The 23671-nt window shown below is 42.6% G+C and overlaps 1 protein-coding gene across 3 annotated transcripts in view; it reads left to right on the top strand.

Annotated features, from left to right (window-relative positions):
* The first annotated feature begins 14313 nt into the window (after nucleotides 1-14313).
* The window catches only part of LOC113452249 (amine sulfotransferase-like), a 54177-nt gene continuing 44819 nt past the window's right edge, over nucleotides 14314-23671 (top strand). For 2 of the 3 annotated variants that reach the window (XM_087912639.1, XM_087912637.1), the window contains exons 1-3: nucleotides 14314-14448; nucleotides 14761-14918; nucleotides 20590-20813. In XM_087912639.1, coding sequence (XP_087768765.1) covers nucleotides 14777-14918; nucleotides 20590-20813 — 366 coding nt within the window. In that variant the 5' untranslated portion in view covers nucleotides 14314-14448; nucleotides 14761-14776. The remainder of the gene's footprint in view (nucleotides 14449-14760; nucleotides 14919-20589; nucleotides 20814-23671) is intronic. The other variant, XM_026723698.2, reaches the window with a different exon arrangement.

Below are 23671 nucleotides of genomic sequence, written 5' to 3' on the forward strand. Positions count from 1 at the left end.
CTACACTCCAGACTGACCACAACTTCCATCCCTGACCTGAGCCCCAACACCAGGGGGGGAGGGGAAGCCATGAGCCCGGAAATAGAACCAACACCTGTTCCTTCAGAACTAACCCCGAGATCACCACACCATAGCTTGCAATACTCACCAGCTGTAGTTGAACCTGGGCAGATGAACACTTCACCAAGAAGCAGCAGCCAAGTAGGTTCAGCGAGCCCGGGGAACCATAGCAGTAGCAATGAAGCTGATGACTCAATCACCCCGAGGGCATCAGAGGAGAGTCCCAACTATGGCACCGGTTCACCGTTCCAGCTAGATCCAGCAAGCAGTCCATCTGAACCCAAATTTGAACATGGACAACTGGAATTACGTAAGTCGGGTAGACAGGTACGAAGACCTGCCTACCTGTGAGACTATATAACTCCACCCCTTAAACGGAACCAAGAGGGGAGGGGTGTTCCGGACTAGCAGGCTCAAAAGCCTGCAACTCTGATTGGCCATGAATAGCAGGTCATGATTGGTCACCGCAGACTGATCTGATTGACTGATCTGACGGGCTGCTGCGATTGGACCAGCCAAGAGCGGCAAACTCAAATCGCCTTCATTGGCTGCCTAGCCGCAGCCAGCCCTATATAAGGATGTTGTGATTGGAAGGATCGGTCCTTTTAAGAAACTTTGAATCTGATGACTGTTAGATCGTGGATTGACGTCAGAACCAGGGAACGTTAATCTGAAGGGCAAGCCAGTTAATTAGCACGTTGCCTTAATGGGTATAAAAGGACACAGCTGAGCTGGTGCCTTTCGCCAGAAACAAAATGACCATTTTGAATGAGGACGTTACTGCAAAGAGATCTCTGTTTGTTTGAATTTTGAAGAGGAGTCCTAACAGTTTCTGGCAGCCGGTTATCTTGTTATTTCCTACAGTTTGATTTGTTTGTGAAACGGCTGCTTTGAGTTTGTTCGTTTGAATTTCCAAGAGGAGACATAACATAAGGAGCTGCTGTGGCCGGGATAGTTCGCTCAGATCTGAAGTCACTAATAAAAAGCTGTTGTTGTTATCTGAGTCTTGCCTCCATTCTTGGACCATCCTCCCAGATCTAACAGGTTGAGACTCTAGAAAAAGTGCAAAGAAAAGCAACTAAACCCAACTAAAGGGATAGAATGAAGTTCACTTGAAGTATTAATAACACTTTGTAATCCCTTGCAATATTGCATTCAGTTTGGGTCACCATTATATAAAAATAGGTTGAGACTCTAGAAAAAGTGCAGAGAAAAGCAACAAGGATGATTAGGGGACTGGAAGATAAACGTATGAAGAATGGTTGCAGGAATTGGGTATGTCTAGTTTAATGAAAAGAAGGACTGGGGTGCAGTGTTTCAATATCTAAGGGGCTTCTAGAAAGAAGAGGGAATCAACCTCCTCTCCAAAGCCCCTGAAGACAGGACAAGAAGCAATGGATGGAAACTAATCAAGCAGAGAAGCAACTAAGGAGAAATTTCCTGACAGTTAGAACAATTCATTAGTTTGCCTCCAGAACTGGAGATTTTTAAGAAGGGGTTGGACAACCAAATGATATAGGGTCTTCTGGTTGAGCGGGGGATTAGTCTAGAAGAACCCCCTGCCCCCAAAGTCCCCTCCACCTCTGTTATTCTGAATTGAAAACACAGCTGTGATTTTAGCTTCCCAGGTTGCCAGACAGGTTCAAACATAAAATGAACAGGAGGGAGCTGGGGCTAAATCAAATCCTCTCTGTGTCTCTACCCTCTGGGGACTGAATAGTGTCATTCTCATTAAAGTCAGATTTAATAGTCTGGTGATTTGATATTATTTATTATTCTTTTATTTTGCTTTTTTAAGTTTTACTTTATTATTCATTAATTTTTTAGATCTGTAAATGACCTAGAACCTTTTAAGTTTTGAGGCAAGGGTAAACCCAGCAATTAATTAACCAAGCTGCTGAGAATGCTTTAAAAAAAAATCTCCGATGTATTTATTTCTTTCATCACTGTTTTGCTTTGTTATCTCTTGTGAGATTACCAAGATGAGGTCGTAGAAAATAAAGATTGATTCCTCTTATCATTTGCCTCATGTTGCCACAATCAGAACATGGTGTTATAGAAGTTTATTTCACTTTTTCCTTTTTGACCTTACATCCAGGGAAGCAATAGGGGTGAATACATTCATTAGGGGAAGGAGGAGAGGCAAGGGGTCTCTTGCAAGATAGAAGGGTCTCTCACCACCAAGATACTCTCTCAAACCAGGAGGTGAGGCCATTGTGAGAAGACACAGAAAGTCTTTTTGAGCCTTGAGCTCTTTACCCTTTTATTCCATGGTCCCAGCAGAGTATAAGAATTTCAATTCTTCACTCCAAAGTCCACGCAGCTAACTAATGTTAGTTGTATAACAGACATTAATTATCTGTAGAAAAATAACGTAGGTTTAAAATAATCTAAACCAGGGGTGGGATTCAAAAATTTTAACAACCAGTTCTGTGGGTGTGGCTTAGGTGGTGGGCATGGCTTGGTGGTCATGTGACTGGGTGGACACGGCTTAGGTGGTCATGTTATTGGCTGGGTGTGGCCAACTCAATATCACTCACATTGAAGCACGCATCTCCTTGCCTGGCCTCTCAGACTGTGGGGATGCTGCAACAGTCGTAAGTCTGAAAAATGGTCATAAGTCACTTGTTCCAGTGCCATTGTAACTTTGAATGGTCACTCTACACAAGCAAAATACCAGCAAAGGAGGGGGAAAAAACTCCAGAGAAGTTCCTGAGACAGGAAGTCTAGTCCTGCCAAGAATGTAATAAGGGTAAATGGAGAGGCAGTCTCTGTAAGCAACACCAGAATGTTTCCTTCCTGCCTTCCTTACAGGATTAGGCCAGTAATTTCTTCTAACAACCAGTTCTCCGAACTGCTTAGAATGTTAACAACCGGTTCTAGCAAATAGGTGTGAACTGGTAGAATCCCACCCCTGATCTAAGCGTATCAGTTTTGATAAATAATTATCCTTTCCTTTGTTTGTATCTCAGCTGATAGGCCCGGCAGAGCGGATTGTAGTTTTACTCATCAGTAAGGTAAGTTTTCATGCTTAAAATTGCCCGTTTTCGAACGCTCCGTGCACACCCACAGAGCCAGTAGTAAAATATTTTGAATTCCACAACTGGACCCAGCTTTCCTCAATCATAAGCCTAGAGATGACTGGTACGGGACAACTTGGTGGGTGGCTCGGTGCAGGTGGATAAACACAACCCGTTGCCATACAATAAAGTGGGTAGGGTATAACATCTGGAACAATTTATTACATGTAAAAATGCCTGAATATGAAAAATATCTGATTATCCCCTCCCTTCCTCCCATCCCTTGGCACATCAGGACTCAAATCCAAGAAGGCATTTGGCAAAATCATAAGAAAAATCCACATACAACACTTTCAATATCTTGCTCAAGGAGGATGCATGTGTAATAGAATACTTCTCAAGTACTTGCTAGGGGTGTTCTCGTTTCCTTTTCCAGATGGTAATGCTGTAAAACTTGAACAAGCTTGAAAAATGCTTGAAAAAGCAAAACAAGACACCCCCTGACTAGGATAAGAGCTACTGATAAAAATATCTGATATTGAACACACACACACAGATAAACACTGGTCAAAACTGCATCAAGTTACATCCATGAAGCTGGCAACAACATATAAATGGTTTGCCATAACCACCCAATCTCTTATTGAATAGGGTCCTCAAAATGTTTGTGCAATCATTTTTATCTGAAATAATGAACTTTGGGGTTACAGTTAAATATTTGCCAGCATCTATCTGAATAAGTTAGCAATTGACTAACTGAACCCCTGCATAAATAGAATTTATAACATTTCTAAAGCTTTACAATTACTAACCCAATATTTAGAATTTGGTTGTCTCTTCAGAAAACTATTATAGATCTTGGTGATATCCAAACACTTATCACTATCTATTAAGTAATGCAAATTAAGTAATGCAATGCAATCAAAGACGGTGGCAGGAAGCCTGAGGGCGCAATGGTTAGAATGCAATATTTCAGGCTGACTCTGCTTACTGCCAGGAGTTTGTTTCTGACCGGCTCAAGGATGACTCAGCCTTCCATCTTTCTGAGATTGATAAGAAGAGGACCTAGATTGTTGGGGACAATATGCCTAATATAAATCCTATCCCCCAAATCAGCCCTATTTAAGAGCTTGCACAATCATCCAGCCACCTGTTCCATCTGGTTGCTCCTGGTGCCGTGACCATGAGGTGAGGCAGGAGGAGGATGGAGCTGCCCCATGTGCCCCACACCACCTTACCTCAGGGCCCCCACAGCCAGGCCCCAACACCTGCCTCATAGCAGCAGTACCAGCAGCCATGTGCGGCAGGAGCCCATGTGGCCACCGGCCCACTTCTGTTTGCTTGCAGAGGAGGCTGAGTGGTGTCCTGGTGCTGTGGCCATGGGGCAACGCAAGTGTTGGGGCATGGATGGATTGGTTGCTGGGGCCCTGAGGTAAGTGTGGAATGCGTGGGGGCAGGTCCATTCCCCCATCTCACCTCATGGCCACGTCACCAGTGCATTGTGTGGCCTCTTTCTCTGTTGCGGGTGCAAGCAAGCAAAAGAAGTTGGCCGGCAGCCACTTGGGGTCCTGCTGGACAGGGCTGCCATAGTCATTGCCACAAAGTGGCCTGGCTACAGGGTCCCTAAGATAAGCTGGTCCAGAGGTAATGGTGCAACTCCAATCTCCCATTTTGTGGTAATTGCACTGGTGCACTGTGTGGGCTGTACATGGAGGGAAATATAAGACACTTCCCAAAAATAAGCCCTACTGCTTATTTTGGGGCCCAAAAGAAAATAAGACCTTAATGGAACTCCATCTACATGGAGGGAAGTATGCAGTGGGGACCCCAAGACTCTGTCTTAGACCCAGTAGTCTTTAACATCTTCAACAATGATTTAGACAAGGGGATAGCAGGGAAATTTGCAAATGACACCAAGCTGGCAGGAATACCCAATATTCCAGAAGATACAGACTCAAGATACAAAAGGATATTGACAGACTTGAACACTGGGTCCTTTCTCACAAAATGAAATTTAACACAGAGAAAAGTAAGGTTTTACATCTAGGCAAGAAAAATCAAACACACTGGTATAGAATAAAATGGTACCTGGCTCAACAGTAATAACTCTGAGAGAGATCTTGGAGTCTAGTGAGCATTCGCTTAAATATGAACCAGCAGTGTGCTGCAGACTAAAATCTGTGCCTGCCCTGAAAAAGTTCTGCTGCTCACATGGGAAACAATCAAAATAGCCAAGGAGAAGGAGGAGGGGGGAGGGAGGGGAGGAGGTGGAGGAGGAGGAGGAGGAGGAGGAGGAGGAGGAGGAAGAAGAAGAAGAAGAAGAAGAAGAAGAAGAAGAAGAAGAAGAAGAAGAAGAAGAAGAAGAAGAAGAAGAAGAAGAAGAAGAGGAGGAGGAGGAGGAGGAGGAGGAGGAGGAGGAGGAGGAGGAGGAGGAGGAGGAGGAGGAGGAAGGCGGCTGCAGCTTCCAAAAAAACCAACTAAAGGGATAGAATGAAGTTCACTTGAAGTATTAATAACACTTTGTAATCCCTTGCAATATTGCATTCAGTTTGGGTCACCATTATATAAAAATAGGTTGAGACTCTAGAAAAAGCGCAAAGAAAAGCAAAAAGGATGATTGGGGGATTGGAAGATAAACATATGAAGAATGGTTGCAGGAATTGGGTATGTCTAGTTTAATGAAAAGAAGGACTGGGGTGCAGTGTTTCAATATCTAAGGGGCTTCTAGAAAGAAGAGGGAATCAACCTCCTCTCCAAAGCCCCTGAAGACAGGACAAGAAGCAATGGATGGAAACTAATCAAGCAGAGAAGCAACTAAGGAGAAATTTCCTGACAGTTAGAACAATTCATTAGTTTGCCTCCAGAACTGGAGATTTTTAAGAAGGGGTTGGACAACCAAATGATATAGGGTCTTCTGGTTGAGCGGGGGATTAGACTAGAAGAACCCCCTGCCCCCAAAGTCCCCTCCACCTCTGTTATTCTGAATTGAAAACACAGCTGTGATTATAGCTTCCCAGGTTGCCAGACAGGTTCAAACATAAAATGAACAGGAGGGAGCTGGGGCTAAATCAAATCCTCTCTGTGTCTCTACCCTTTGGGGACTGAATAGTGTCATTCTCATTAAAGTCAGATTTAATAGTCTGGTGATTTGATATTATTTATTATTCTTTTATTTTGCTTTTTTAAGTTTTACTTTATTATTCATTAATTTTTTAGATCTGTAGATGACCTAGAACCTTTTAAGTTTTGAGGCAAGGGTAAACCCAGCAATTAATTAACCAAGCTGCTGAGAATGCTTTAAAAAAAAATCTCCGATGTATTTATTTCTTTCATCACTGTTTTGCTTTGTTATCTCTTGTGAGATTACCAAGATGAGGTCGTAGAAAATAAAGATTGATTCCTCTTATCATTTGCCTCATGTTGCCACAATCAGAACATGGTGTTATAGAAGTTTATTTCACTTTTTCCTTTTTGACCTTACATCCAGGGAAGCAATAGGGGTGAATACATTCACTAGGGGAAGGAGGAGAGGCAAGGGGTCTCTTGCAAGATAGAAGGGTCTCTCACCACCAAGATACTCTCTCAAACCAGGAGGTGAGGCCATTGTGAGAAGACACAGAAAGTCTTTTTGAGCCTTGAGCTCTTTACCCTTTTACTCCGTGGTCCCAGCAGAGTATAGGAATTTCAATTCTTCACTCCAAAGTCCATGCAGCTAACTAATGTTAGTTGTATAACAGACATTAATTATCTGTAGAAAAATAACGTAGGTTTAAAATAATCTAAACCAGGGGTGGGATTCAAAAATTTTAACAACCGGTTCTGTGGGTGTGGCTTAGGTGGTGGGCATGGCTTGGTGGTCATGTGACTGGGTGGACACGGCTTAGGTGGTCATGTTATTGGCTGGGTGTGGCCAACTCAATATCACTCACATTGAAGCACGCATCTCCTTGCCTGGCCTCTCAGACTGTGGGGATGTTGCAACAGTCGTAAGTGTGAAAAATGGTCATAAATCACTTGTTCCAGTGCCATTGTAACTTTGAATGGTCACTCCACACAAGCAAAATACCAGCAAAGGAGGGGGAAAAACTCCAGAGAAGTTCCTGAGACAGGAAGTCTAGTCCTGCCAAGAATGTAATAAAGGTTAATGGAGAGGCAGTCTCTGTAAGCAACACCAGAATGTTTCCTTCCTGCCTTCCTTACAGGATTAGGCCAGTAATTTCTTCTAACAACCAGTTCTCCGAACTGCTTAGAATGTTAACAACCGGTTCTAGCAAATAGGTGTGAACTGGTAGAATCCCACCCCTGATCTAAGCTTATCAGTTTTGATAAATAATTATCCTTTCCTTTGTTTGTATCTCAGCTGATAGGCCCAGCAGAGCGGATTGTAGTTTTACTCATCAGTAAGGTAAGTTTTCATGCTTAAAATTGTCTGTTTTCGAACGCTCCGTGCACACCCACAGAGCCAGTAGTAAAATATTTTGAATTCCAACACTGGACCCAGCTTTCCTCAATCATAATGAAATGCAGACCAAATCCCCTCACCAGCATTACTGAAAGAGATTCCTAGCCTGCCGAGCAGACTTCACCAATGTTTTTCAGGATGAAGAATCTTCAGTTCTACCTCTATCCTATAGAGAAAGCATCTCAGGAGGACTTTCCATTGTTTTAGGGAGAATAAAAGTAAGAGTGAAAAGGAGAGATGCTTTCAGACTTGCCAGAGTCTGTGACTACAACCTTCCCATAAAGATAATGTTAGTACTAGTGGTGTTATGTCTTTGGAACTGGTTGGAGTTCCCAACCAGGTCCGCACTTTAGGCAGGAGCGTCAGCAGCTCTCATTGGTTGGCTCCATTTGACAGTTGGCTATAAAAGCTGGCTGCCGGACGGAGCCAGCCGTTGTTGTTCTCTAGCAGTCTGCCTGTTAGCTGGCAGACGCAGCAACCCTTTATTCCCTTGAATAAAGTCTACACTTGTATGCTCTGGTCTTTGGCCTCGTTTGTCCCTTCGCTACACAACACTGGCGACGAGGATGGGATACTACAGGCTAACCAGAAGCACCTAAGGCAAAAGAGCTGAAGCCACGGCGTCTGGATCGTAGCTACCTCGCTCACAGAGAGCTCGAGCTCAAACCGCTGCGTTCGGAGCTGAAAGTCACGGCACTGAAAGCCTCAGCCACCCCGCTCGCAAAAGAGCGCGGAATTCAAACCGCTGCCATTTGAATTCAAATCACGCTAGTGAAGTACTGAGCTGAAGTCATTGAAGCTAGTTTGCGGCGCTGTTAGCCACCGCTGCCATTGCACTCGGAAGGCGCGAAATTTAAACTGCCTCCACGAGGCTGAAACTCACAGAGTGAGTCTCGGGCGCTGCACCCGCAGCCGCCAGCGCTCGTAACAAGCGCAAAAGATTCCAAGGGCCACGACCACCCAGAGAGATAGCCTATTCTACCTAGAGGCTGGAGAGTCCCAGAGAGATAGCCTATTCTTCCTAGAGGCTGGAGAGTCCCAAAATGAATGCCAATCAGGCATTCCCACCATTCAAACCCAGTGAGGAAAAATGGGATTCCTACAAGAACTGTTTCAATCATTTCCTGGACGCCATTGGCCTGGCTGATGCTGCGGAACACAGAAAGAAGTCGTACTTCCTAAGCTACTGTGGAGCTGAGGTTTTCGACACCGCCACCGCACTCTTCGCACCACGTGAGATCAGAAATGTCCCGTGGACCGAAATACAGGAAACACTCTCTAACCATTATTCTCCCAAACCTTCCCAGATTGCAAGGCGTTTCGCATTCCGGATGAGGAAGCAAGCCGAAGGGGAATCCATCAACCAGTACATGGCAGCCCTGAGGACAGCCGCGCTTCAATGTGAGTTCAAGAACTACTTAGACGACATGCTTCTTGACCAACTCATTTGTGGGGTAAGAGATCAGACACTCCAACGACGTCTACTAGCTAGGAAAGATCTAAATCTTTCCCAGGCGGTGGAGGAAGCCCTAGCTGCTGAGCTATCCGTGCAGTCAGCGGCCGAGATTCAAGGCACCGCACCAAAGCCAGGCATTTCCACCGTCCACTCAGAGGAAGTGATGAGCGAAGCTGACCCCTCTGAAACCGCAGACGTCCATCGCCTAAGACTACTGAGACAGCCACAGGTAGGAGCGAGACAGAGAAACAGCAGTGGCCCGCAACAGATCCCTTTGTGCCTAACCTGCGGGGGTGCCCATCCCCGGGCATCTTGCAGATTTAGAAACGCCAGCTGCCTTAACTGCCACAAGAAAGGTCACCTTGCAAGAGTCTGCCAGGCAGCACGCGCTCCATCCCAGAAGTTTCCCTCATCTCCTAGCCTCCAAAGGCAAGTAGAAGACTGTTGCACGTGTTACCACGCCAACCACACTTCCCAAACTCTTAATAAGATTAAACTCTCTCTCTCCCTAGAAGGTAAACCTTGTACCATGGAGGTGGACACCGGTTCAGCGCTCTCAATCATCTCCTGGGAGACGCTGAAAAGGATTCAACCCAGGCTGACCCGGAAGCAGCTACAAAAGTGCCACCTCACGCTGAGAGACTATCAAGGCAAGAACATCCCTGTCCTCGGGAAAGGCAAGTTCCTTGTTAAATTCCAAACCTTCAAAGGCCATTTGCCTTTAGTGGTGGTTAATGGTACCCTCCCTAGTCTTTTGGGGTTAGATTGGTTCCCCTCTCTTGGCCTTAATGTCACAGGGATTCATGCTATCTCAACTTCCGATGTAGACACATTGTTCTCTGACTATTCCGATGTTTTCAGTAGCGAGCTGGGTTGCTACAATGGCACACCCATCTCTTTCTCTGTAGACCCCCAGGCAGTTTCTGTCCGCCTGAAATTCCGTAGAGTACCTTTCGCCATCCGCCCCAAATTGGATGCGGAACTAGACAAACTTCTCAAGCAAGGGGTAATTGAGCCCACAGATTTCGCCAAGTGGGAGACCCCCATAGTCACACCACTTAAAAAGGACGGTAGTTTGAGAATTTGTGCTGATTACAAGACGACACTTAACCATTATCTCCAGGTTAGCGCATACCCCGTTCCAGTTATCCAGCACCTATTGCACACTTTTGAACCCGGCACAATTTTTGCCAAGCTTGACATGTCGCAGGCATATCAACAGTTCCCTGTCAACAGCCACACAGCAGACTTACAAACAATCGTAACACACAGAGGGGCATTTAGGTGCAAGCGCCTCCAATTTGGCGTTAGCGTGGCCCCGTGGATTTTTCAGTCACTAATGGAGAGAATCCTCCAGGGTCTTCCAGGAGTAGTCCCCTATTTTGATGATATTTTGGTCTCAGCTAAGGACAGGCCCCAGCTCCTCCAGAGGGTGAGAGCAGTATTGGAGAAGTTTAGACAGCATGGTCTCAAACTCAAACGGGAGAAGTGCACCATCGCCACTAAACAGGTGGACTTTTTAGGATATAGACTAGATGCCTCAGGCATCCACCCAGTGGAATCAAAAGTAAAAGCCATCCACGAGGCACCCACGCCAAATAATAAAGCGGAACTGCAAGCCTTCCTGGGTTTATTAAATTTCTACGCCTCATTCTTACCACACAAAGCTTCAGTCGCTGAACCTTTACACAGGTTGTTAGATAAAGACGCTCCGTGGCACTGGGGCCCCAAGGAATCCTTTGCATTCAAAGCGATCAAATCTCTACTCACCTCCAACGCCGTTTTAATTCAATTCAACCAACACCTACCCTTGGTTTTGGCCGCTGATGCATCCCCCTTCGGGATAGGAGCTGTCCTTAGTCACAGACTCCCCAATGGCACAGAGGCACCAATTGCCTTCTTTTCCAGGACACTTTCCATGACTGAAAGAAACTACAGCCAGATTGATAAGGAGGCTCTGGCTGCAGTAGCGGCAGTCAAAAAATTTCACGAATTCCTTTTTGGCCACCATTTCGAACTCATTACAGACCACAAGCCACTCTTGGGACTTTTATCGGGGGACAGGCAAACTCCACAAGTTCTGTCCCCCAGGATGACCAGATGGACATTGTTTCTGGCAGCCTATTCATTCAAGTTGATCCATCGCCACGGTAAGACCTTAAGCCACGCAGATGCTCTCAGCCGCTGCCCTTTACCGACCCCAGTTGAAGACCCAGCTCCCGTGCACGCAATCTTCGAAGTCAACGAACTTAAGCTACCTGTAACTGCTGATGACATCGCGGCACACTCCAAGAAAGATAGACTAATCGTCCAGGTTCTGGACTGGGTGGGAAGGGGGTGGCCGGAAACGAAGTGTTCAGTTGATTTTGTCCCATTTAAAACACGTCAACAGGAACTATCAAAACTCCAGGGATGCCTGCTGTGGGGTACCAGAGTTGTTGTCCCATCCACCCTTCGCGTGCCCATATTGAAGGTGCTGCACGAGGGCCATCCGGTATCGTATTTAATGAAGGCATTGGCTCGCAGTTACGTATGGTGGCCCGGAATGGACGATCAGATCGCAGAGTGGGTAAGCTCCTGTAAACCCTGCCAGGAATCCAGAGCAGCCCCACCAGCAGCCTCACCCACAAAGTGGGAAAGTGCCAATGCCCCCTGGTCACGGTTACACATCGACCTGGCCGGTCCGGTCCATGGCAAGACTTTCTTGGTGGTCGTGGATTCGTATTCTAAATGGATAGACCTTGCCTTGCTACCCACAACCACCACGCAGGCAGTTGTCAAAGCCCTGACCAGACTTTTTGTGACTCATGGGCTCCCGGACACGATAGTCTCCGACAACGGGCCGCAGTTCTCGTCCTGCGAATTTAGCAGGTATGTCACGAACCTGGGTATCTGACACGTCCTCACGGCCCCCTTTCACCATGCTAGTAATGGGATGGCGGAGAGAGCCGTCAGATCGGCTAAGGAGGCACTAGCCAGATTCGGTCAGGAAGACTGGCATTCCAAGTTATCCCGTTTCCTCCTCAGCCAGCATACAACCGCATGCACTAGCACCAACAAATCCCCGGCTGAACTGTTAATGGGGAGACGTTTGAGGACCACTCTTGACAGACTGCATCCCCACTACTGTCCTGATACCCCTTTGGGTTCTGACAGCCAGGTGCGAGACTTTGCCTTGCAGGACCCAGTTTTTGCAAGGAACTATGCAGGAGATCCATTGTGGGTGCCAGGGCAGATCGTGGCCATCACCGGTCCAAGGTCCTACCGGGTCCAACTAGAAGACAGCCGAGTATGGCGGAGACACCTGGACCAGCTACGCAGGCGGCGGAGTGACCGGAACAGCGGTGAGCCAGATCCAGCAGCCAACCCTCGAATCCTCGCCCAGGTTCCAGAGGGGAATTCCCTGAGGGGCCAGACATCCCAACTCGAACAAAGTGAGCCAAGAGCGGACCTGGATGGCCGGCCAGAAGCTCCTGCACGTCCACCCCGCGGGAGCTCCGACCGTCCAGGCCAAGACGTTCTACCTAGCCAACCCGAACGAGGGGAGACTTCTCGTTCCCCGGATCCAGTGCCAATCCCAGAGGGCTCCATGGCGGTCTCGGAACCACGCTCCTTGGACTCGATACCAACCGGTGGTTCCCCTGAGCTACGACGTTCGGGTCGCCAGCGAAGCCCTCCATCATACCTCAAAGACTATGCATGCACCCAGCCAGAGGGGAGGGGTGTTATGTCTTTGGAACTGGTTGGAGTTCCCAACCAGGTCCGCACTTTAGGCGGGAGCGTCAGCAGCTCCCATTGGTTGGCTCCGTTTGACAGTCGGCTATAAAAGCCGGCTGCCGGACGGAGCCAGCCGTTGTTGTTCTCTAGCAGTCTGCCTGTTAGCTGGCAGACGCAGCAACCCTTTATTCCCTTGAATAAAGTCTACACTTGTATGCTCTGGTCTTTGGCCTCATTTGTCCCTTCGCTCCACAACAAGTGGTTCTTGCTTCTTGTGTGGACTATCATGAAGGAATGTTTCTGCATATCATTCACAAACCTCCCATCCTCATTTCTGGCAGCAATAGTTCTCTTACATGGGTTTGTTCTCTTCCACGGCTTCTTCCTTATCTTTTCCCACTAAGCATTCTTTTCCACAGTTCTCACATCCAGGCACACATTTTATTCATGCTTTTAAAGAATTTCCTATATCCCATGGTCATCCCTAGATAGGCCTCTAAGATATAGACCTCTATCATCTATCATGGTTTTCAAGTAATTCTTTTCTTAGTAAAATAAATGTTACTTCCGTCTCTGCCATTCTTGTTACTTAGGTTATTACTTAATCATGTTCTACCATGTTCTTTACCTCTTTTTTAAAAAAAATTTTATTTTAACAACAAAACAACATAGACATACCACATAAAACATAAAAATATCATCCTTCTTCATAAATTTACAAACAGTGCATCGATTGGTTTACCACTTTTTTTTTGTGCATCCATTTCCTAGTCACTAATATAGTTATATTACATAATAGCTCATATTATCAATCAATAATTGTATAACCTAATATCATCACTAAAAAAATCATTTATCTATAATTTTGTTAATTCATATTTTAACGAGATAACTATAGTTTACTTAGTTTATTTTGCAATAAATCATAAGATCATACCAAATCTATCTTGATAATGTTTTATAAAGATAATATCAAGAAAAAAAAGGAAAAAAATTTTTTATGCTAAATCTGAATATTCTAATATTATGTTTTATTATCTAACCATTGATAAAAAAGATCCCAAACTTCATAAAATTGTTTATCTTCTTGTTCTCTAATTTCAAATGTCAATTTACTCATTTCAGCACAATCCAATATTTTCTTAATAATTTCTTCCTCTAATGGAGTTTTCTCACTCTTCCAGTTTTTAGCAAATACAATCCTAGGTGCTGTTAATATATTTACAATCAAATACTTCAAATTTTTATTATATATATCAGGTAAGATTCTCAATAAAAAAATCTCTGGTTTCAAGTCTATATGTGTCTTTGTCATTTTTCCAACCATATGCGAATCTTAGTCCAATATTTTCTAGCATCCTCACAAGTCCACTACATATGGTAGTATGAGCCAGGTATCTGATGACATTTACCTCTTTTTTTAATGCAGATACAGTGCTGACACAATGTTTGACTAAAGATCATCCTTCTTTCAATATTTGAGGAACAGGAATACAAAAATATTGAAAAAAGTATTGTAAATAAAGTTGGCTTTTAGACATGACGTAACTGACTGTCAGAGATTATATAAGACAAAGTAAAGTAGGAAAAGAATTGCCACTAATATATTCTTAGTACTTTAATTCAAACTTTCTCTTCTACATAGAACTGTTAGAAGAATAGCAAATTTTGCTCTTTGCAATGGAAACCTGCGTGGGTGAAAATTGAGTTCATGAAACTAACTAAATAATTAGGTAAAACCCCTTTCCTAAGAGGTCTGTATGGGGCGTACATAAGCGCACCAACGTGCCTACTGTCCCTGTCCTATTATTTCTTTTATATTTTTTTTATTTTTCTTATATGTATCCATGTATTCATAACTATGTTTTTACTTATATCTATTATCTTGTAAGCAATTGACAAATTTAAAAAAATCTTATGATATATGTTGTTTTTCTTCATGTTGCCAAGAATCATGATTTTGAAAGAATTGAATTCACTTAACACTGACTATTAATATGGTCAATGTTGAATTGATTCTCAATTATTTTCAATTTCTCTATTAGATCAACAGGTCAGACAATGGAGCCATCAGAGAAGGACCTATATCTACACAAACGATGTTATTTTTTACCAGTGTTGTCCTCACCCGAAAAGATAGATTCACTGGAAAGTTTTGAAATCCATGATGACGATACATTTATAATCACATATCCTAAATCAGGTAAATTCAAAGATGTCTTCCAAGGAAGAGTTGGTTTTGTATCCAGTGCTTTTATTCAGTTTTTCAGTACTTTGCCTGCAGCAACTGTATCATGCTGTAAATAGATTTAACACTTGGCATTTTATTAGAAGATGAACTGCAGGTAAAATAAAGCTGTAAATCTGTATTTTGACCATTTTTAATTTTACTTTACAAAGCTGACTTTCTCTCATACAATCATCAAATATTTTAGAAGAAGCAGTTGTCTTCATGCATCTCTGAAATGTTTACTATAGGAAGGTTGACTAAGTTAGAACATAGAATAATAGATTTGAAGGGACCTCAAAGGACTTCCACTTCCTGCTTGAGCAGGAGACTCTATACCAGGAGTGGGATTCTACCGGTTCTGTCTGGCTCTGTAGAACAGGTAGCTCTGAAGAGAAGCAGACATAGAACCAGTTATATGTCTGCTGCTGTTTTGGCTCACCCGCCCGCCAGGGCTCTTACCTGACCTTTATTTCCTGGATTTTCAACCGCAGCTGCTTTGTGCAGCACAGCTGTGGTTAAAAAATCAGGAAAAAAGTGCTTTTTCAACCACTGTGTACCTGCGCACAGCGCTGCTCAGCTGTCCAGGCAGAAAGCTGACGACAATATACACGCGCACACAAAGCATGTCAGGCGCGTGTGCATAAGAAGTGCACATACGCACGCAAATCGTAAATCACTGAACCGGTAGTAACACCAGTCAGATCCCACCCCTGCCCTATACCATTTCAGAGAAGTGGCTGTCTCTAGTTACTTCTTAAAAGCCTACAGTAACGGAGCACCATAATTTCTCAAGGCAAGCTATTCCATTGGCTGATTGCTTTCACTTTTAGGAACTTTCTCCTTAATTCTAGGTTGCTTCTCTCCTTGATTAGTTTCTATCCATTGTTTCTTGTCTTGCTTTTGCGTGTTTTGGAAAATGGTTTGACCCAGAGGTGAAATACTGCTGGTTTGTCGCAGTTCACCCGAACCAGTAGTAAAAAATGCTACCAATTCAGCTGAACTGGTATTTCCAACAATCAGCTAGGCGACGATCTGCTGTGCTGGGGGATTTAGATTAGCTAGAAAGCAGGAAATCAACAGATTTCTTGCTTTCTAACCAATCTAAATCACGCAGCACAGCTGATTCCCCCACCCTCGCTGTTGTACTTACCCCGGAAAGCTTCAAAATGCTTCTTTTTTCAGCACCTAGGAGGCTTCTCTGAGGCCCAGTAGGCCAAAAATGGGGCATGGAGGGGTGCTGAGAAAAAAAAAAGACTTTTTTTTTTGAACAAATTTTATTAATTTTTTTAAAAAACATACACAAACAAACAAAACATAGGATGTAGTAACATAAAATATCTTTTTCTAAAAACACATAGAATATCTTATTTAAAAACAAGATAATTCCAAATTATCACATTTCTATACAAACACAATTGATATTATATATATATATATATATATATATATATATATATATATATATATATATATATATATATATATATATATATTATCTTATCTGTTCAACTTCATATCCTTTCCCAACCTCTCTTTACTGCTCCCTTTCCTTCTGTTTAATTGTATTTCTTTTGCCTTAAATTATATATATTCATTATATATAGTTTCATTAATTCTCTTCCAACATCCTTTCAAACATAAACAAACATTACACAAAACATAAATACATAAAACTTCTTTTTGGAAAGCGGCTTACCCCGGGTTAAATCTTTTTGTACAGACATAAATCAAATTCGTGCTCACATAGTATACTATTTCATATCTTATGTAACATTCTATATTTTCTATATATTTTCTCTCTCCTATTCATTCTTTTAATTTAATTTTATTTATTTCATCTCAATTTAAATAATTATACTTGCATCTTTTGTCCGTTCTCTTTCAATCATCTATTTTTCCTTTCTTTCTAATACAATATTTCTCCTGTAAACACTGGTTGAAGTATGACAACTTTTTATCTTTCCCCTAAATTTTACACTTAAGATAATACATACTTTCCATACTGATTCTGCTTCGTACATTCTAAGTACTACATTTCAAAATAATAAAACAAGCAAATAATATTAAATTTAATAAGTAATAATAAAACCAAGAAAAAAGGAATATTGAGTTTATAATATAATAAGAGCAATATTTCATAGTAAATTAGACTCTATTATCAAATCTTAAACATTTTCATAGCTTCCCTTTAATGCATTATTAATTCATATAATATTTTAATTTTCTAATTCAATTTCAAATACTAATATCTACCATACAATCTTATGTACTTTTGCAGGATCATTTTTATAAAATTATATCTTACCCCTTATCTCTGAAAAAAAAACTGTTTTTTAACATCTTGTTTAAAGCTTTTATGACTTCTTTTTGCTTTTTCCCTTCCTTCCTTGTCAATTCTAGCTTTTTGATCCACTCAATCTCTCAAGTTTCACTCTCTTTATCTTCCCTCTCTGTTGTATTTCTCTTTTCTGTTGCTTTCTGACATCATATCGATTTTTCATCTTATTTTCCTTTTTCTTGGTTGCTTTTTTAAGTCCTGAATTCACCATTTCTTTGCCCCCCTTACGCTTTTCTTCCTCCACTAAGAGTATTTGTCCATTAAAGATGGCTTTTTCTTCTTGATCCCAGCCTGCCTGTTGCTGTTGTATTTCTTGATAGGTAGCAATCACCATTTCTAAAAAGTGGAAAATAGATCCACAAGAGCCCATGCCTTCCTGTTCCTCTTCTTTCAATTTTTGAAATTCCATTTGTAATTCTTCAAAAGATAATGCCATTTCCCCCCCTTTTTAAAAACAACCCAAATATCTTTAATCTTTCAAGAAAGGTTTCCGGTTTTGCAAGGCTTCGGCAGCGGCAGGAATTCACGATCCTCCACGATTCCTGCTGTGCTCGCTGCCGAGGTTCCTCTGATCCAGATGGATCCGGAGGATAGGGCTGCCCCGTATAGGCAGCCGAAGAGAGAGGGGATCCGGATTTGGGTTTGGGGGTATCGCAAACTCCCTCCTCAGCCGGCAAAACCCCTTTTTCCCAAGGTGGTGGGGCGGCAGTCAGCAATGGCTGCCACAAAGAAGCCTGCAGCTGGGTAAGATTTGTGCAGGAGGAAGTAGGTGAAGGTGAAAGTTTTGGCTGAACCGGGACTACAAGCAATCTCTAAATACCCTGGAAACTAAATCGTTTGAAGGATACATTGTCTCCCAAGGAAGATCGTAAAAGCGGTAGGAAAAAGCTGAAAGGGAAAGTTACTTTCTTTCACTCTCCCTTCCCACAGAAACAGCAGTTGGAAATCTGGAAAACCTGCTTGGGCATAGAAGGTAAACTTGAAATTTAAAGCCAAGGAGATAAAGGATTTCTGGACATTGGAATTAAAAACTTAAAATTCTTTTTATTTGCTATAAGTGGAAGGGAAGAGGTAAAGATTTATTTTAAGATCATACTGAAGGAGACTGCTTTGAGTTTATAAGATCAGAAATAAAAAGGTATTATGACTTCTAGAAGATTACTTTGGAACTGTGTATTTGAATTCTACCCTAGGAAGAGAAAATATAGAAATAAGAAAGTGCTAAATGAAACTGTTTGCTTTGATTTGGTTTGCTTTGTGACTTTGGGATCTTTGTGAACTATTTCTTGAAAGAAAAAAAAGACTTGACCTCCCCCATCACATGACCACATAGCCATGCCCACAGAACCCGTACCAAAAGAATTTGAATCCCACCACTGGTTTGACCTTCTCATTTTTGTAGAAGTCTCTCAAATATTGGAATAGTGCTATCATATCATCCCCAGTCCTTCTTTTCATTAGACTAGACATACACAATTCCTGTTGCTGTTCTTTGTATGTTTTAGTGTACAGCCCCCTAATAATTTTTGTTGATCTTCTCGACACACTTTGCAGAGTCTCAACATCTTTTTTATATTGTGGTGACCAGAACTGGATGCAGTATTCCAAGTGTGGTTTTACTAAGGCTATGTAAAGCAGTACTAGAACTTAACTTGATCTTGATTCTATCCTTCTATTAATGCAGCCTAGGATTGCATTGATATTTTGCTGCTGCCACACATTGTTGACTCATATTTAAGTGATTATCCACTAGGACTCCAAGATCCCTCTCATAGTTACTGGGAATAAGCCAAATTTCACCTAGTCTGTACTTATACAGTTGGTTTTTCTTGCCTAAGTGAAATACCCTACTTTTATCTATGTTGAATTTCATTTTGTAAGATAAATTGCAGTATTTAAATCTGTCAAGATCTTTTTGGATCCTGAGCTTGTCTTCTGGGGTGTTGACTATTCCTGTCAGCTTAATATTGTCTGCAAATTTGATGAGTTCCTCTTCAATTCCCTCATCTATATCATTTATGAAGTTATTGAAGAGTACTGGGACCTTGGGATACCCCACTGGTTACTTCCCTCCATGTGGATGTAGTTATGTTGAGCACTACATGTTGAGTACAGTTTGTCATCCAGTTACAAACCCACCTAGTGGTAATGCTATCTATCCCACATTTTGCTAGCTTGCCAAGAAGTAGGGTGTGATCGAGTTTATCAAATGGTTTACTGAAGTCTAAGTGTACTATGTTCATAGCATTTCGCTCATCTACTAATTTGGTCACTTTGGTGAAGAATGAAATAAGATTTGTTTGGCATGATCTGTTTTCAATGTACCCATGTTGGCTTCTGATTAAAACCCTGTTTGCTTCTAGGTTGTTCACAGATTTGTTGCTTGATTATCTTTTCCAAGGTCTTCCCAAGTATTGATGTCAGGCTGATTGATCTGTAATTTCCTGAATCTGTTTTTCTTTTTTCCTTTTTGGAAGACAGGGACCACACCAGCTTTTTCCAGTCCTCAGGTATTTCGCCGGTGATCCAAGAACATTGAAATATATGTTTCAATGACTCTGAAATTACGTTTGCCAGTTCCTTCAAAAGTCTGGTGTGTAGTCTGTCAGGACCTAGTGATTTGAATCCGTCTAGAACTGGCAGATGTTCTCTTACTTTATTTTTGCATATTTTAATTTACATTCTGAACATGTCATTTAGGGTTCTTTTTGGGGTAAGTTGAGTAGTGTTTTTCTTTTTTTGTATGAAGATAGATGTGAAGCAGTGGTGGGATTCAATTTTTTTTACAACCGGTTCTGTGGATGTGGCTTGGTGGGCATGGCATGGCTTGGTGGGCATGGTGTGGCTTGGTGGGTGTGGCAGGGGAAGGTTACTGTAAAATCCCCATTCCCTCCCCACCTCACTAACCTGCTTTCCAGCTCCATTCTGCTGTGCAGGGCAACCAAAGAAGACCCAGCTGATCAGCTGGGACTCAATGGGAGGCAGAGAATAGATGGGGGTGGGGCCAGTCAGAGGGGGCATTGGCCAGTTCTCTGAACTACTCAAAATTTCCACTACTGATTCTCCGAACTACTCAAAATTTCCACTCCGGTTCTGCAGAACTGATCAGAACCAGCTGAATACCACCTCTGATTGAAGTATGAGTTAAGCAGTTCTATTTTCTTTCTACTTCCCATTACTTCTTTGCCATCTTCTCCCATTAGTGGACTGGTCATTTGACTTTTTTCTTGTTTTTTGTATGTTGAACATTCTCCAAATAATAATAATGGCCTTGGATGAATTAATTTAATTAGTTCTTATTTACAGGCACAGTGTGGACTCAGAACATTGTGAGCTTGATTCTTTATGAAGGTCATCGAGATGGTACTGAAAATATTACCCTGATTGAAAGAGCACCATGGCTGGAGTATAATATTTTCCGTGCAGATTTACCCAATCGCCCATCACCTCGTGTCATTTGTTCCCACCTGCCCTACTATTTGATACCCAAAGGATTACGAAATAAAAGAGCAAAAGTAGGACATATTTTGGTAACTTGTGGAATGGAGTGGGGAGCTGTCTGTCTTCTTCCTCTTCTTCTTTTTTAGATCTGCATCAGAATGCTTTATTGACAAATAAGTGCAAATGAACAGATGTTATATTGTTCCAATATGTTTGGTGATTTTCAGGCTGAGAAAAAATAACTCAAATAAAAAGGGGAACCCAGAAACTCATGCTTAGCCGAAGTAGGTTAAGAACTGAATTGAAAGATCCATACAGAGATATTTAATCCTTAATGTTACTTTTTCCAAAATGACACTTCCAGATGGATTGGAACTTTTTGTGCTGCATAGTCAGTTTCTAACTTAACATATCTGGAGGATGCCAATTTGAGGAATGCTATTTTAAAAGAATCCCTTTTACAAGGGATTTTACATCAATGCTACTCTCAAGCATTGATGACCTTCTGGATGGAGGATCATAATAGCTTTAATGTGATTCTGGATCCGGATTCAAATGTCCTAGCTATGACCTTTAAAGCCCTTCAGGAATTGGGAACAGATCATTTGAGGGAACTCTGTCCTCCAATACAGTATATCTACCCATTCCATCAAGTCCAGAAGGAAAGGCAGGTCAGGAAACCTGTCAGCTAAGGAGTTTTAGGCATGACTTAGTCCTAGGCCAGGGGTCTGCAACCTTAAACACTCAAAGAGCCATTAGGACTATTTCCCACAGAAAAGAAAACAGTGGGAGCCACCAAGCATAGCCAACTCAATGTCACTCACTCCCACCCAGTCACATGACACCCCCCCAGCCACGCTTACCCAGGTTTTGTGGCTCCTGGTATTTTCTTTTCTCTGGGAAACAGGTATCTCTCTGTGTATGTCTCTCACTATCTCTGTGTGTGTGTCTCTCTCTCCTTTCTCTCTCTCTCTTTCTCTCTTTCTCTCTGTCTTTGTCTTTCTCTCTTTCTCTCATCTCTCTCTCTCTCTTTCTTCCTCTCTCCCATCTCTCTCTCTTTCTCTCATCTCTCACTCTTTCTTCTCCCCTCTCTCTTTTCCTCTCATCTCTTTTTCTCTCTTTCTCCCTCTCTCATCTCTCTCTTTCTCTCCCCCTCTCTCTTTCTTTCTGTCTTTCTTTTTCTCATTCTCTCTCATCTCTCTCTCTTTCTTCCTCTCTCCCATCTCTCTCTCTCTTTCTCTCTTTCTCTCATCTCTCACTCTTTCTCCCCCCCACTTTTTCTCTCTTCCTCTCTCTCTCATCTCTTTTTCCTCTCTTTCTCCCTCTCTCATCTCTCTCTTTCTCCCTCTCTTTGTCTTTCTCTCATCCCTCTCTCTCTTTCTCTGTCTCTCATTTCTCTCTTTCTTCCTCTCTCTTTCTCACCTCTCTCTCTCTTTTCCCTTTCTCTCTCTCTCTCTCATCTCTCTTTTTCCCTTTCTCTCTCTCTCTCATCTCTCTCTTTCTCTCTCTCTCTTTCTCCCTACTTCCTTCTCACTCTCCCAAAACAGGTGAGGGGTGGGGTGGGGGGTTTGTTTTGCTGATGCTGTTCTTTCTTCTTCTTTAGTTGCTTTTTACCGTATGATTTAAATCAAGAGTCATTTCAGGTTCCCAGACAAATGAAGCTCTTTCATCCCTCTGCTATGGCTCCCTGTCAGCTGCAACCACCAGTGGCTAGCCCCACCCCTTGCCATCCCTTCCACTCACTCCTTGCCTCCTCTGAGAAGAGAAGGGTGACAGTGGTGGATAGAGACTTGCTCCAAATTCCACAGCAGGAGCAAAGTGCCTTTCTACTTGCCTCTTCTTCTGGCCTTTGTTGGTGCTGTATGCACCTCGGTTGCTCGGGAAGACATGTGACTTTCTCTCAACTCTGAGACACTGGCTGCAGCCAATGCTCCAAGTGGTAATGGACTCTAGGAGGAGGAGGGGATACTGTCTCCTCCATTGTGAAGCATGCTAAATTTAAGTGTGTTGCACAAGGTGTTGCAAGAGCAGCGAGCAGGCCATGGAGGTGGCGAGAGCAGCGGCATCAGTGTTTCGAGGCAGAGAGAAAGATGCACATCTCCTCATATTCCTCTCGTCGCCAAAGAAGAGGAAGTAGAGGGGCGCTTCACTCCCACTCTGGAATATGGAGTGAGTCTCCATCCGCCACTGTTGCCTTTCTCTTCTCAGGACAGGTGAGGAATGACTGCAAGGGGAGGGTGAGGGGCAGGGACAGCCAGTGGTAGGATCATCTGACAGGGAGCTGCAGGAGAGGGCTCAAAGAGCTGCATATGGCTCTGGAGCCACACGTTACTGACCTCCATCCTAGGCAGACCTTTTTTTCCATAGCCTATTCCCTCCAATTTGAGGCTGGTTCCAACCTTGCTGACCTTTGGGAAGGTCCTCCAATGGTTTTGCTAATGAGCTTTGAGGTTTCATGATAAATTGTAGCTTCTAAGGGATTGTATGAAAATTGATAGACCCTCTGTATGCTTTGCTGCCATTCTGGGGTTATTTTTGTTTTTGTCTTTTTTAAAATTTTTAATTTAGAGGTTCTTAATGGTTTTTATGAATTTTATTTAATTAATAAATAATTAAAAGTCACACAAAGTCACCATGTAAGATATGCAGCTGTAAGATATGCACCATGTAAGATGTACAGCTACATAAATGTGATTAATAGGTAGGTAGATAAATAGATGATAGTGATAGATGATAGATAGATAGATAGATAGATAGATAGATAGATAGATAGATAGATAGATAGATAGATAAATAGATAGATAGATATAGAAATAGAGATAGAGATAGAGTGATAAAGAGTTGATAGAGATAGAGATGTGTGTGTGTGTGTGTGTGTGTGTGTGAAAGAGAGAGAGAGAGAGAGAGATTGTAGATATATTTTTTCATGGGAAGTTAACATATTGTG

The sequence above is a fragment of the Pseudonaja textilis genome, chromosome 1 (genome assembly GCF_049901715.1).
Source record: "Pseudonaja textilis isolate UNSWEBS1 chromosome 1, rPseTex1.2, whole genome shotgun sequence".
Taxonomy (NCBI): Eukaryota; Metazoa; Chordata; class Lepidosauria; order Squamata; family Elapidae; genus Pseudonaja; species Pseudonaja textilis.